Raw genomic sequence first — 16,468 nt, 5'->3', positions numbered from 1 at the left:
TAGCTGCTCGTTGAAGGCAAGCCCAGTTCTATTCACTGGAGCAATGTTAGCAGAAACTGATTTGAACCAGCGTCTTAGAGTTTGCTGAACTTTTTGTTTAATCATACTGTAGCTGTCGACTTGGCAATCAAAGTTATTGGACTGAGACTGGTGTAAATACAAACCCACTCACAACACTTTCTGCGGTAATGAAGCTGTAACTCAAAATGAAGATCACCAGTATAGATCCCTTTGAAATGAGGCATCAATAAAAGACAGAAATATTGCTGCATTTGCTCCGTTTAGTCTTCTGGGTGAAATCAAACCCAGCCACTGAGCTGAAGGCAGCTGTCATGAGCAAGGATGTTTCCAGCGTGCTGTCCAGGTGGACAGTTAGAAACACTGGTCTCAGGATGGAGCACATCAATCACTTTCTTTATTAAAATCCGGGTCTCTAAAAAAGGAAAGTCCAAAACACTCACCGTGCAATAGCTGTAAAACTAAAGAATGAAATGACGGTACTCATGTCTCAGATTGTACCTACCAGGATGACTGTTCACGTGACACGCCCTATAGTTATAGCTGAATTAAACAGGCTGGTCCAGGTGATCTCATGGCGAAACGAGCTGGGACACCATCATAAAAAATGTGTTTGAGATCAAGCAGTTGTCAAGGCCATAAACAGATTAAAGTCGTCCCGTATTGCTTCTGACATGACATGCTTGGCTGGGCGCTTTACACATAACAGAAGAGAGTGCGTTTCACAAACTGCAGGAACTGCAGCGTGCTTGGAAACCTACCAGCACACACAGAGCAGCAGCCGACACTCAAACAGTAACAAAGACTTACGACTGAAAGTAATGATTTCTCTTTGCAATAATGAATTGCTTTTGAGTTCTCCAGGGCACCGTGCAGAGGGTCTGGGTTCCTAAATCTCGGTGTTTGATATGCAGCTGCACGAACCCTTGCTTAATGAATGCCCAGGTGTTTCTAAATAATACATTTTTGAAAAGATGATTATATTTTTTTAATCCTTCCTTTGTTATTTTCTCAAAAAGCTCCTGGACTGAGAGTACCCAAAAGCAATACCCATGCCAAGTCCCAAAGGAAAATTGGATCAGCGTTCCCAAAATCTGTTTCCATGCAAAAGTACAGACCAGGCACCTCTGCTAAAGCCTCATGGCTAAGAAATAGACCATGCTTTCTCTGCTGGGATCATGAGACTCTGCAGAACCAGTTTAGTGCAGCTGGAAACCACATCTTTTTATTTTATTTTTCTAAAGTACATGTGTTTTGCACAGCGCTGGACACAGAACAACTCTGACGAGCTCTGCTAGTGGATACCCCGTGAATCGAGAAGATGTACCATGAAATTTGAACTATCAGTGTGTTCAAATTCTTTGGCCTATTTGCACTGGCTCCCTGTGGAGTATAGAATTGAATTGAAGATTTTGTTGTTAACTTATAAAGCCCTGGATGGATCAGCACCCAGTTATTTGCAGGCGTTACTGAATGTAACTTTTATATTGCTGCATTTGTGTTTGTTATTATTATTATTATTATTATTATTATTATTATTATTATTATTATTATTATTATTATTATTATGTGTGAATGTAAGTATATTTATATATATATATATATATATATATATATATATATATATATATATATATATATATATATATATATATATATATTATTATTATACTGTTTGAATTTGTTGTTTAAATGGTATGATTGTGGTAGATGTGTAATATGTTTTACAAATGTCTTGTGTTTTGATTTTATTTGTTTTTATTTTGTACTCTACTGTGCTTTGAGATGCTGCTGTATAAAAAGCCCTATAAAAATGCAAATAAATAAATTAAAATAAATAAAACAGAACCACTGCCCATCACTCAGAACACATCTTCCACCCCAGAACTATCCAGTCTATTATTCTACCACACACAGAAACAACATGAAAACTGCACCAGACACACAGAGTCAGAAGAAGACTGCAAACACCTTGCAAAACAGACACGCTACTTACTGACAGCTACATGGCGTATGCTTAGGGTGACCGCATGACTCCGTGTACACTAGGACAGTTTGAGACAGTTCAGACTTTTCAACTCACATCGCAATGCATTCTGGATCGTGTTAGCTGCCTCAGGGACTTTTCACCGCAAGACTACACTTACCAGAATGTATTCTGGAAGTAATTGGTTAGCTGGAATCCCTGTTAAAAGCTGCTTGTTGGTCAGTCTCTGATTCACTCTGTATGACCCCTCGCTCTGCCCCTGTTTCAGTCCCTCTCTGAACCAGTTTCCAGCTGGGAGACCATCACAATGACTTCCAGCCTGCCTCCTGGGGGTTTCTGACCTACCTCTGGAACCCTCCTGAGCTCTCCGCACTGCCGCCTCATTTGTCAAACGTGACCCCAGAAAACACAGGCCTTTCATCATTCATCTAGACCTACTTCTACAAACGCAGAGGAAGTGGAACAAAAAGTAGTTTACAAGCTGCAGCTAGGAAAAGAAAAGAAAATTAAAGAAAAGAAAAGACACGTGCACGGCTAACTAAGAATCAGAGGATATCAGGGCTGAAGATGCATTCAGCACAGGTTCAGCTAGCACTGCGGAATAGAATCTGATGGCATGAAATAAAGGAAATGTACTATAGATAATATGCTGGTGCTACTGGTGTATTGTCACTTTTAGGGAGGGCAACAAAACAACCACAATCATTTGAAGCACACATGTCATTTTAATTGTGCTCTGCCCAGAATTCATAATCATTAAATCAATGACTTCTTTTCTCTTTTGTACTGTGCATTTCTCAATTGGGCTCCCCTTTTACGAACAGCATTGCCAGGCACAGGCACATTCTCTCCTTACTGGTTCTGTCTCCTGAGTATCAGTGCCACGTGTTTTTGTAAAATTTCCTTATAAGCACAATGCTGATTTGTATCCATGTTTCGTGGCTCAGTAACAGAATACAGTACGAGCGCTGGGGAGTGAAATCATGTTGGTGGCATTCCCCAGCTGAGTAAAATCAAATAAACAAGTACCGTGTGCAAGTTGTGAGAATGCTCTAGAACCTCAAAGGACTTTACTTGAGACTTTACTGCATTATCAACAAGCACCTTCACTCATCACCCTGCAGTAATTGTTTCAAAGCGGTTCTGGATATCTGCTGAACAATTAGAGGGAGGCACCTGTGGGGATTACAGCTCACTACAGATAAAGATGTAAAGAGAGAAAAAGACACACGCTCAAATTGCATTGAGCAACTACTGCTTTCAAAAGAGGCCTGCTTCTCTGCTGTCACATCTAGAAACAAGGTGGGCTAAATATCATCGAAAAAGAAGAAGAAAATTCAATGCAAGACCTCTACAGAATGAAGCGAACAAAACTTCAAAAAAATGAAGAAATCTTTTCAATCTCTGAACCGGTTGAATAAACAGTAGCAATAATATATTCACGCCTCCTGCTTATCTGTTCTAGGACAGATAAGAGATGTGATCAATCCCAGGCAGCAAATAGAAAGGTAGCCTATTAGGATGCAGAGTCCACAGTACTTTGTGTTTCCATGACAAGACGTAGCCAGACAAATTAGAACAGAGCTTGCAATCTCTGTAGCTCAGGACATAGCTTCCAGGCTTCTGGAATGCGTGCAAGCGAGTCCCCGGTAATTGGATTGTTTATTTCGATCTGCTGTGCTGATGAAAACAGCACTGAAATACCGAACATGTGGAGAAAACAGAGCACAGAAGTGTTGCAAAGCAGCCATAGAAATGGGCAAAATGACTGGAGACAGGCCCGGCTTACACCATCCCTAAGAAATGTTTATCAAGGAACATTGTCCTTCCACAATATATTCCCACCATGGACACAAAGGCTTCAGCTGTCACAGTACTGAAATGTTTAAAAATCCTTTGAAAGCAGGAATTCTTTGAGATTAGCGTGGCCTGGTCTTTGCACACTGTCATTAAAATGTGCAAAGATTGTTTCAGTAAGAATAGAAAGGCAGCAAACCAGTATCTTGGGCTCCTGTGCATTTCGATGCTCCATCTAGAAGTGAGGGCTAACTCGTTTTGTAGATGAGCTCACTTCACAAAAACAATGACATTGCCTTAATCAATGGAAAGAAAGAGGTAGCCGTTGGCTTATTTAAACACTTGAAAACAGTTGCAGAATAAGAACACCTGCCCTATTTACACCCATCTCCTTACTGTTCCTACACACTGGGACTTCAAGACAAGACTCCAGCCAGCAACATGTGGCAACAGATGTCTTCATAGTTGTTAGAACTGGCTGTTCTTGGAACAGATGTCCACAAGGAGGTCATTAGCCCAACCAAGCCAGTGAGTTTTGCACGGTAATGTTGAAGTTTTCTCATGCTTTTCCCATGGTTATGCTATTCATTTACTGGAGGTTACCACTGTTTGCCATACCTCTCTGGGTTTCACAATGCCTACCTCTGCTTTCTCATGCTTTTGCTGTGCTTTATTACACTTTGCCATGTTTTTACTGTGGGGAACTTTTACAAAGGGTGTGACCAAGTTTCATCACAATCGGACTACCATTTCTCTAGATATAGCTTTAAAAGTGTGCGACCTGCTGTACTATTGCAAAAGTTACTGGAGGTTATATTTTTGTAAAAAAAAAAAAAAAAAAAGAAATAAAAAAGCACCCCAATGCAAAATATCTTTTATTAATTAGTGTCACATGGAATCGTAAATTGAGACTGTATCGTTACACAATTAAACATGGAAGCTTAACAGCAAATGTGATCAAGAAATTGCCTCATCTCAGCTGCCTCTAAGTTATAATTGATGTGTTGCTGCCATTCAGAAGATAAGTGGTCACGGATGTCATACACCCAGAACCCAGGCGTCCCCTCTGAACTATCGGCATCACATTAGACCCCTCTTCTTGTCAAACTTCAATACTGAGCACTTCATTTGCTGTCCCGTTTCAGGTCACAACTTTGCAAAGGAACATGGGAATACCATGCAATACCATTAGAGCACCATTAAATCCGATGGGTCTTTTTAAATGAAATCCGAGGGTCTTTTTAAATGAAATCCGAGGGTCGTTTTAAATGAAATCCGAGGGTCGTTTTAAATGAGATCCGAGGGTCTTTTTAAATGAAATCCGAGGGTCGTTTTAAATGAAATCCGATGGTCTTTTTAAATGAAATCCGAGGGTCGTTTTAAATGAAATCCGAGGGTCGTTTTAAATGAAATCGGAGGGTCGTTTTAAATGAAATCCGAGGGTCGTTTTAAATGAGATCCGAGGGTCTTTTTAAATGAAATCCGAGGGTCGTTTTAAATGAAATCCGAGGGTCTTTTTAAATGAAATCCGAGGGTCGTTTTAAATGAAATCCGAGGGTCGTTTTAAATGAAATCGGAGGGTCTTTTTAAATGAGATCCGAGGGTCTTTTTAAATGAAATCCGAGGGTCTTTTTAAATGAAATCCGAGGGTCGTTTTAAATGAAACCCGAGGGTCGTTTTAAATGAAATCTGAGGGTCGTTTTAAATGAAGTAAGCTGCGGTGTTATTTCTAACATTGCAGAGCAATGAGCAGGTGGGCAGGCGGAGGCACTAAACGATGGGCAGCGAGATTCTAGGACTCCCACCACGAGCCTTGAGGAGAGCTTCCATCAAACGACACCTCCATCTGAACAGAACATGAAGACACACCACAGCAACCCCAATAACGCACTGCGCAGATTGCACTCCCTAGCTGATTCATTCAGTAACTGCAGTACGGGGTCCACCCCAGTGCAACGTGCTTCAGGCTGTGCTGATTAAAAGTGATATAAAGCAGAGTGAATCACGGATGTTAATTCGTCATCTCATTTTTTTTATTATGGTTGTTTATTACATGTATGCTTTGGCAATGCAATGAATGAGATACGCAGTATGATACACGCGGGTCAGCCTTAACCTCTCTATGTTGGCCTCTTTGCTGACTCACGTCTCTCAGTTAATTCATGAAAGCAATCAAATAATTTCTGTTGAAAGCTCAAGTCTACATTTCTGTCGCATCGGCGTTAATTATTTTCTGCTTTAGAACCCGTAAATTACACCTGAAATGAAGCGAGAATGAAAATGAACTGCTTTGTAACCCCACCCTTACAGACGGCACAAATATCACTTTGCTTTTTAGTTTATTGTGCCTTTCATTTTCTTGCAAATGTGTGCACAGCTATAGCACCACTGCTGGGCACTTAACACATTACATCGGTATTCTAGATTAGTGCTGGCCACCTGCTGGGCAAACATAGACATGACAGCTGTAATTTGTGAAAGAAAACCATTCACAATTCTGTAAGCAGTGAGCCCGAGACAGTACTGTGCACATTCTGCTCTTTTCACTAACCAGCTGAGCCAGAGAGATAGGGCCTCTGATCAGGGCCCAGACTGCTCTGTAAGAGCTGAATCTTGAGATTTTCAGCCTCTCTCTAAACTCAGCTTCAACAGAGGCACTATGGCGAGCGGGCGAGCGGGCGAGCGAGTGAGCGAGCGCTGGCTTAACCAGGTCCCACAGGATCCAATCTCACCATCATCCCTTTACACTCAGACCAATGCTAAACCCTTTCCCGCGGGATTGCAATGGCAAATTCTCTCCCACGATCCTGCCAAAGCATAGCAGCTCCAATCTAGGAATCAGCCCCCTCGTTCACCAAGTGAACTTAATTATAGAGCGCTTTTCGTAATTTCAAAAAAAGGGATGCCAAACAAATTAAATTCCAGCTGCTTTGGAAACAGGTTCTGTACATGAGCACACACAGGAACCAGACTGCTAGGGGGGAGACGCACGCGCACACGCGCACACGCACACGCACACGCACACACACGCACGCGCACACGGAAGGAGAAAGGTTAGGACACAGTAGTTAGCAACATACTCAGCTTTGTCTTGAAAACGTATAGAAAGCGATGCATGGATTGAAAGCTTTGCATGCAGGAGATGCCTTTTATTAGATACTCTGCAGCTAAAATAAAAAGAAATAACACCCTTCTTACACTCCAAACGGCACATTTCTGGTTTGTACTATTTTTAGCCTGTCAATGAGGCTTTGTTAGCTACACAGCTCAACTAGATCAAAATAAACGGATAAGACTGAACACAGAATGAATCATATCTGCACAGCGTCTACGCTCTTTTTAAAAGCAGGCTGCAATCTAAATGCCAAACCTGCTTTTCATAAAACAGTGGGGAACTCTTTCCTCAAACCCCTCATTAACCTGGAGCTCAGTGTCTTTCTGCAAGAACCACACAACCCGTCTCTGATAAACACACACTGCATTCACTGTCCTCAGAGGCATTGCAGCTGAAAAGGAAAATGAAACGCTTCTGTTCTGCAAAATGCCCAGATTAAGCCAGGTGCCCATATCACTGCTGATCCCAACATTGTGTGAAAGAGCTTCCTGTTTCTACACATGCTCAGCTTGTCAATACCAGTTGGAAATGGAACACCGGGCTCTAGGGACTGTTTTAAGGAATGTTTTTGCTAAGGACTGTTTTGATAAATTAAATCGAAGGCCTTTTTTTTAAACTGCTTTAGAGAAGGTTTAGCATTTTTTTTATTAAAATATTTTCCAAAGCACAAACCTAAGAGAATATTTTTTTAAACATTCCTTAAAACAGTCTCCAAGCGTTGGGAATAAGGCCTGTTGTGGTGTAATACAGTGCTGCCATGCATCTTCTTTTCCACAGAGATGCTAACACTGAGACACAATTCTCAAGCTGCTTTTAAACATTATCCATGGGGGGCAACTCATTTTACTTTCTGCAGAATTGGAATGGTTACATATGAAAAACGGGAAGCCAAGATGTATCCCAAACAGCGTTATATAGTGAAGCATGTACTTGATATGCAGCGAGCATCTCCAGAGAGCTGCAGCAAGTGTTTTTACTCAGAAACAGCACATGAACCCCAGGCAGCAGGAGGGCCATGCATCTTCTTTTCCACAGGAGAGTGATCACTCTTCCCTGCCTCATTTTTAGAACATTGTCGTCCTTTCAGGTCAATTATTTTGTACTTCCATTTCTTGAGTCCCTCGGTGTTGCCAGCCCATCTTAGAAACAGTGATGCATTAACGGTGTCTCGTTGACTCTGGAGACACGCGAGACGAAGCGCACCGAAACAGGAAAATGTTATGAAAGCACTAAATCCGGGAGATGGTAATGAAGCCCTACTGAAATAAATCCGTCTCTGGGATAACCAGCACACATGCATCAAGCACACAGTCCCTGGCATGGCGTGTGGGCGTTGCTAGTGTGTGCTGGGGAGACATCAAATACAGACTCTCTGACACCTGTCAAGGGAACTGGGCTCAATGACCACGTTTCTTTTGGAGCTACAGTGGTGAGTCCCTCAGTTTAGAAAACAAGCCTTTTTTTTTGGAAGAAAGCATTCAATTGCAATCTTTGTTATTTTCAGAATATTATCTACTTTTAAATAGAGGATATGCTTGGATTTAAGGTTGGAAATGGGAAATAATTAACTATGCCACATTTAAAGAGAGACAAGACCTTGGTCCATTAAAGACATGGAGGTACACCCAGTCTCCTTCACTACAATGTGTTCTTGTTGAACCTGGTATTACCCTCAAGGCTTTTCCTGCATGAGTGAACACGAGCGAATCTATTCTCTCTGTAGAGGATTCGTTGACAACAGCATCACCTCACAGATGGAGCTAAGAGACAGTGCTAACAGCTTGCTTAATGATATATGCTACCTGCATTAACATATTGTTTTCTCTAATTTTCAGTCACTTCCCTTTAGCGGGTTTGAATAATATTTTTTTAGTTAGGTGTGTATGTTCAGAATAATACCGGACTCACTCTACCGACATAAAAACGTGCGATCATCACGTGGTGAAATTGTGAATGAAGTGAACGGGAATCCTGTTTCATTGCCTATTGATAGTGCATTACTTATGCAATTAAGTGTCTGTTTTTTTTTTTGTTTTTTTTTTTTAAATAGATCACAAAGGCTTTGCCAGCGATGTGCAATGGGACACCCACACCAAGGATCGGGATTAGTTGTGTCTCAGATAAAGACTTTTATTGCATTATAACCCTGCTGCGTTCTGCAGAAATGATCAGGCTCCTGTGAGCAGCACTGCCTCCAAGGCTCTGAAATACTCCTCCATTTACATTCTCCCTCGTTCCAAAACAACTTGACAGGGAGATGAAGCTTCGAGCAGGGATCTGGTAAGCAGGTAGCAAGGGAGCACATCACAATGCTTGCTGAAATACAAACAGACCTGCTTTGTTTTCAGAGTCCTTTCAAGAGGAAAATAAAAATCACACATCACAGGAGTCAATGGTAGATTTTTTATGAAATGTTTCTTCGACAGAATATACGGGTTGCTTTTTGGCATTTAGTTAATGAAATTAAATCTGTAACTCTCATCTCCTTTCTGTACTGTAGTCCCTTCCTGAAGCCACTGTGTTTGTTAATGAGTTTCAGGGATAATTGGAGAGCTTTTCACTTGTACACATGCTACAATTACTCCAAAATACATGCAAACAAACTTGATAACTCACTTGCAAAAGGAAGCCTGTTTATCTGCTTGCTTCCTGATCATTTCTGGTTATCATAGTCATTTGAAGGCATGTTGTAATTCAATACGTTAAGGAAGCAATGGCATCCCAATGGCATGAATTTACGAACCATTCGGCCCATTTAAGCTAGCCATTTTCCTAGCAGTTAATTGATCTTAGAATTCAAGGTGGGTCTTATAGGATCCCAGTGATTCTGCCTCAACAACATGACCAGGTAATCCATTCCATCCCCTCCGTATCAGGACCACTCATACATTGTTAGTTCCAAATCCATTGTGTTGCCATTGCTGGTAATGCTGTGTTAAGCGAGGCCTTCATCAGGCCAGCACAGGTACAGCGCTGCCCCTCTATGACCTTGTAGTGCAGAGCCATAGAGAAGAGACCAAGTGGAATGGGGTTAGGGAGCAAACGGGAGGCAGGACTGTGCCGCCCGCCTTCTAACCTGTCCTGCAGTATAAAGAGCTGCTTTATTACAGGAAGCTCTGTGCTGTTTGAAGCACACAGGTGCTGCTTGCTACCTCCCTCAGTCCCCAGGCAGGGGGAGTAACAGATGAGAAGCTGAGACTCAAATGAGGAAGGGTTACCATGGACACTCCTGGGAGAGACTCCAGTGAAGCATGAAGACGCCAGCCTGCCATTTTGTTAGGAATGCGTTCTCTAGAATCCAGTACTGCTGGGTGACGGGTGCGAGTTTGTTTTACTTCAGGGAGGGGCCTGCCTGATGTCTAGGATCTCAAGCCCAACCTCCTCTGAATGAGGTTATCTTTGCACAGATGGATTTCTGTTCTGCCATGGGAGCAACAACTCACACGCTTAACTGTAAGCAGTCTCTCTCCAAAACGTGGTTAAATACCCTCTGACAAGATTTCCAGAACACAGAACCTAAAATAAAAAAGAAACCTACTTTATAGAATGTGACTAATTTACCATCACGCCATGGTATTCCCTTTACATCCAAATGAGTCTTTTAACTGTGTTGGTTATACTCTATGTATCTACACATATATACACACACACACACATCTCCTTAAATTCTTTTCATAACCCTTGAATACACTGTAATCACTTTCATTTACTTATCAACCTGGCCAGTCACATTTCAAGCATCACACTGCAAGCTTGCTGTAATGGTTTGACATTAGAATAAGGTAGCATATTAATACAAAGGAATGGGAAGATGAAGTTCTTCACTCATGGTAAACAGACTGAAGATGTTTAACTGTGGAAAGCAACTTCACCTTGCACAAAACTCCTCTACAGTGAATGGATGAGCTTCACTGCTGGGATGCATTGCTTCAGCAATTGAGTTGCACAGCTGAGCGCTGCTTGGAGATACAAACCTTTCCTGCCTGCAGCACAGACCCTTTGCAAATCAAAGCCAGTGTTTTCTGTCCTTACCTTGTCTGCCATGATCATGGAGGATCCCCCGTGGATTCCCAGGATGGGTATGAAAGTCTGGGACGAAATAAAATCCAAAATCTGAGCAACCGCTTCCTGGTCTGTGTCGTCCCCAAAAACCACCCCATGGATTTTGGTTCCAGACATCAGGTCACAGATGTGAGTTATGATACTTTTCGGGTCGGTCTGGTTCACCAAGATAGTGACCACATTGACGTCAAGGGTCACCTCGGGGACCATGTCCTTGACCCACAGGCCCCGAATGTCCCTCTCTGTGATGTAGCGGTTCCGCCCTAAAATAACAGCAATGTTCAGGACGGGGTAGGACTTCTCCGCTCCGCGGGCCGGGCTGTACTGGGCCAGAAGAGCCGGAAGCACCAAAAGCAGCAAGCCGAAATTCCCCATGTTGGTCAGCTTCATCCCCTGCAAGCACGAGACAGTACAAAACAAGGTTAGCACCGTGCATCTCGATACACACACAGCACACGTATACAAGCTCTCGGAATGAACAGAAGTTGCTGTAGTGTTCTAGAAGGGAGAATATTAGGTCTAAAACTCCGAGAGATGTTCTGGGGCAGAGCCAGCAGAACAGTCCTAAGAGATTATTCTCAATCTCCTGTCACGCTCCAAGCCCACAGTGTGTAGTAATCTAATTACTGATCACCAAGGTTTTTCAGTGAAAACATAAAACACAATTTAGCGGGGATATAAACATATTAATAAACAAGGCGAATCAGGGTAAACTATGGTCTCTCCTGTCTTGTGAGTAGACTCCCCTGTGTTGTGAGTAGACTCTCCTGTGCTACCATTATTATTATTATTATTATTTGTCTATTTAGCAGACGCCTTTATCCAAGGCGACTTACAGAGACTAGGGTGTGTGAACGATGCATCAGCTGCAGAGTCACTTACAATTATGTCTCACCCGAAAGACGGAGCACAAGGAGGTTAAGTGACTTGCTCAAGATCACACAAGATGCAGCAGTGTGGAGTAGTGGTTAGGGCTCTGGACTCTTGACCAGAGGGTTGTGGGTTCAATCCCAGGTGGGGGGACACTGCTGTTGTACCCTTGAGCAAGGTACTTCACCTAGATTGCTCCAGTAAAAACCCAACTGTATAAATGGGTAATTGTATGTAAAAAATAATGTGATAGCTTGTCACAATTGTAAGTTGCCCTGGATAAGGGCGTCTGCTAAGAAATAAATAATAACAATGAGTCAGTGGCTGAGGTGGGATTTGAACTAGGGACCTTCTGGTTACAAGCCCTTTTCTTTAAACACTGGACCACACAGAGTCCCATGTGTTGTGAGTGGTCAATCCACCCACCAGGACAGCAAAGGGGAGACTATATAGATTTAGGAATGAACAGTTTACCTTCAGACTAGGCTTGCTGCTCTATTCAAAGCCAGTGCAATGGCTGCAGTTCACTCTCCAGGGTCTTAACACTGACATACAATGAATGAATTTACAATGAATCGTCGCGAGAGAGAGAGAGAAAACTGGGCTTCACGACAAAGTGGCTCATCTGATTAATTAAGCATATTGAGATTCCCAACAGTAAAGGATGCACAGACTGAAGACTGCCAAGCTGCTGAAGACATTCATCTAAACATCCGTCTGTTTGACTTCATTAAAAAAATATATACAGTTTTATGACTGAGCTATTGAAGTTATGGATAAACCCCAATCAGCTGTCCGCTTGGCACTGTAGCGAGACCCGCGTCTAATTTAGCAGAGCACTAGATAAATGTTTGCAAACGCATCTAACTGGTATTCCACTGTGCATCAGAGAACCCCTTTCTGAAACGCAGGGTATGCATCAAGTCTTTAGCTCCTCATTGAGTTATGAAGCACATATTGGAGAGTAAACGATGCTATTTATAGAGCAGAAACACTCAGATGAGCAGAAGACTGACAGCGCTGAAGTTTTATATTCTAAAATTCATTTTTGCTATTGTTAATCTTTTGTGCAGAAACATATTTGCCTTGTATAATTTACTCGGTGACTTCATTTAATTATATCTTTATACAATAGCTTCCTTTATATTAAGTAGTACACTGCCGTGAACGCTTCGTTGCCCTCCTCCCACACACGTCACCGTAGCTGAAATGCTCCTTACCCAACATGCAGACTACTGTACTTAAACTTGCAACTCCCAATGGTGTAGTACCACTTCTAGCCGCTAGGAGTCACATTTCTCCGCTGGAAGCAGCACAAAGGAATATCCACTAGAAAAGGTCCTGAGGGCATCGGATGGTTAGGTTTAGGTTTAGGTATTGGGTTAGGGTTAGGGCTGGGGTTGCTTAAGGTTAGGGTTGGGGTTGGGTCAGGGTCAGGGTCAGGGTGGGTTGATTTCGTAGAGTTGACGAGCTCTGGAAGTGGAAGGTGGGAGTGCTTGGTAAATGCCCTCGAATCATCTGATGCCCTCAGGACACTTTTCCTTTACGCAGCCCGCTGGAACGAGGAGTGATGAAGGAGGACACGTGATATCAGATGCACTCCATTCACTTATGAACTAAAGCATTCGTGTACATTTTTACTGCTTGATAAAATGACGATCGTGCCGGCTATGCGGGATATAGTACAGTGCAGGTAGATGCACCTGCTGTGGGCTGCTTAGCGTGGTTCTTAATTACAAACAGAATCTACTACACCCGTCCCAGGTGCTCCGGTGGGACTTACTCAAATCATACTGCAGTCCTGACTCCTCGCAGATCTTTTTTCTGGGGCGCTGTTCTTCTATCTAAACTCCCTCCCAGCCTATTTAAAACGAGACCATCTGCTCGGGTTCAAACTGCATCGTGCAGTACAGCGTAAACTGACAGTACCCCATAATGCATCGTGCAGTACAGCGTAAACTGACTGTACCACAGAATGCATCGTGCAGTACAGCGTAAACAGACTGTACCACAGAATGCATCGTGCAGTACAGCGTAAACTGTACCACAGAATGCATCGTGCAGTACAGCGTAAACTGTACCACAGAATGCATCGTGCAGTACAGCGTAAACTGACTGTACCACAGAATGCATCGTGCAGTACAGCGTAAACTGACTGTACTCCAGAATGCATCGTGCAGTACAGCGTAAACTGACTGTACTCCAGAATGCATCGTGCAGTACAGCGTAAACTGACTGTACTCCAGAATGCATCGTGCAGTACAGCGTAAATTGACTGTACCACAGAATGCATCGTGCAGTACAGCGTAAAGTGACTGTACTCCAGAATGCATCGTGCAGGTGGATTGGTTTTGTTTTGTTTCCTTGTTCGTTGTAGATACTTACTATTTTGTAATTCGCTACGACTGTATTCGATGGCTGTGTGTTAAGGCGATGCTGGCAAACAAAAGACAATCAATGGGAATAAATGAAATAGGCGAAATCTAGGGGCTGCGCAGGGACGAACCATACAGAGGCTACAGTTACAGTACTTTTAAAAGTAGCTCACCGATAGTGGAATAGAATCAGGTCAAACACGTTGCATTTGAAACACATTACTAGCGGCGTGTTAAATAGTTAAGATTGTGACCACAGAGCTTTATGTAGATTCCAGGCTAAAAAAAGAACACATTTGCTCGCTTCCCCTTTAAATTTCAAGACCTAATTGATAGTGCAATTATACAATAGCATACCAATTTCAGCACGCGCATTGTGCACACAACACAGTCACTAGCCTACAGACTGCATCACGCGGAATCATTGCTAAATTTTTAAGCTCTGTAAATGAAAGAGCAGTTTTTTTATGTGACAGCTTCTCATAAATCGAAATAATGACTGTGCGGGATATATGAATTAGTGGTGTAGTCGTTTAACACGAGCTGTGACGACTCTTCTCAGCAGTGCGCAGTTTAGCTAAAAGACCTATTTTATTCCTTTCCCATTCCAAAGCACGGTGTGTGTATATAAGCTGTACCTGCACTGAGATGGTCTACGCACGACGCCGTCTTTTTTATTTTATTTTAGACGATACATTTACGATACAAGGGCGCCCCTTAGCGGTTTAGTGAACGCTACAAATAAATAAATAAATAAATAAATAAATAAATAAATAAATAAATACATACATAAAGATGCATCATTAGTTAATGTAGTTGTTTTTAGGACATACCTTCAATGTCACAAAACGTAGGCGCAAATTTGCATGTTGGAAGGCTTGGCATGTCGTGAATTCTGGCACCGAGGGCTCCGGTTTTCCTCCATAAGGCTCTCCGGACAGAAGTTCTTGGATCCGGCAAGCACTCCCGATCAGACCCCACAACGCCCGCAGCTAACCAAGTAGCAAAGTATTCAAACTGGATCTACAATGGACACAAAACGCACTCAACCAGATTCCCAATAATGAAACACACCAAAAAAAAATCCGACTCCCTTTACTTCATTAATTAAAGTTATCTTCTTCCTTAATCAAGCGCTGTTGTAATCTCATGTTGGTTTTCTGCTTCTAATCTGCTTTTATTTTGGCACTGTCGTAGAAAGAATTACTACAAGCGCTAGTCTATGCTCACATGATCATGACACGAGTTTCACTGCAGGTAAAAAAAAAAGATCTGCGCTCCGGTTACAGCGGTACTGTGAGTGAGGTTTATATGGGGATTGACTACCCGCAGACAGTTTGTTCTCAATGCCCAAATATAATTCTATATGATAAGACTTCATTTCTAAAATGAAGACTTCTACGGAAATAAAACGTTAAACACTAACGTCAAGAATGAAACATGCAGGCGTTAAAGTAAAATAGTACTGTAATTTTAAAAATACATGTCTATTTATTTGAGTATACTTACAGTATCTCTTTCCCACATAGCTCCGGGATAGTCGTGTGAGATAACATTGCAACAGTGTTTCTGATACGCAATCGCGTGGGAGATACGAACAGTTATTCCAACCGAAGAATCCTCAGAACTTCTATTACCCCAAAAAAACACACACGGAGAACTGGCAGATTAACCCAGCTCTCCCCTCCTTTATTGCTGTTTCAAATGTACCACGATCGTTTTCTTTCCTTTCAAACCTAGCATCCACGAGCTCTGTGCAACCCCCCTCCTCGACAAAGCAACGCTTTACAAGCAGAATGTTAATGAATCGACCAGGAGTTCATTAAAATATGAATTCTGCAGCACGACTCCGGGATAGCGTGAACCCCCTCCCTCCCTCCCTCTCTCTCTCTCTCTCTCTCTCTCTCTCTCTCTCTCTCTCTCTCTCTCTCTCTCTCTCTCTCTCTGTGCATTCCTCCAAGCTTGTTGAAATCTGAGGGGCTCGGTCTGTATCACATCCTCAAGGTGAAAAAGGGAACCTCAAAATACAGAAACAAAGACTGCGAGTAATATAATTCAGCTACTGTAACCAAAGGACGGGAAACGTAACGTGGAACTGCTGTGACGTGTGGAATTAAATGCAATTAGTTGTAGATCACATGGCTGATTTTTAGTTATATGGTGTGATATACCCTTGTGAAGTTATCACTAATATAATGCAAATACTTTATATCGTATATCAAAAATAATAATAGTAGTAATTAA

The 16,468-nt window shown here is 42.3% G+C and overlaps 1 protein-coding gene across 1 annotated transcript in view; it reads right to left on the bottom strand.

Annotated features, from left to right (window-relative positions):
- Nucleotides 1-16,076, bottom strand: part of LOC117418402 (glutamate receptor ionotropic, NMDA 2A) — an 87,016-nt gene extending 70,940 nt beyond the window's left edge. The window contains exons 1-3 of the mRNA XM_034926067.2: nucleotides 15,734-16,076; nucleotides 15,058-15,247; nucleotides 10,950-11,372 (exon numbers count right to left, since the gene is read on the bottom strand). Of these exons, the coding sequence (XP_034781958.1) occupies nucleotides 10,950-11,369 (420 nt within the window). The 5' untranslated portion in view covers nucleotides 11,370-11,372; nucleotides 15,058-15,247; nucleotides 15,734-16,076. The remainder of the gene's footprint in view (nucleotides 1-10,949; nucleotides 11,373-15,057; nucleotides 15,248-15,733) is intronic.
- Between the last annotated feature and the right edge of the window lie 392 nt (nucleotides 16,077-16,468).

Source organism: Acipenser ruthenus, chromosome 13, assembly GCF_902713425.1.
Source record: "Acipenser ruthenus chromosome 13, fAciRut3.2 maternal haplotype, whole genome shotgun sequence".
In the NCBI taxonomy this organism is placed as follows: Eukaryota; Metazoa; Chordata; class Actinopteri; order Acipenseriformes; family Acipenseridae; genus Acipenser; species Acipenser ruthenus.
This window is presented reverse-complemented; position numbering and strand designations above follow the sequence as displayed.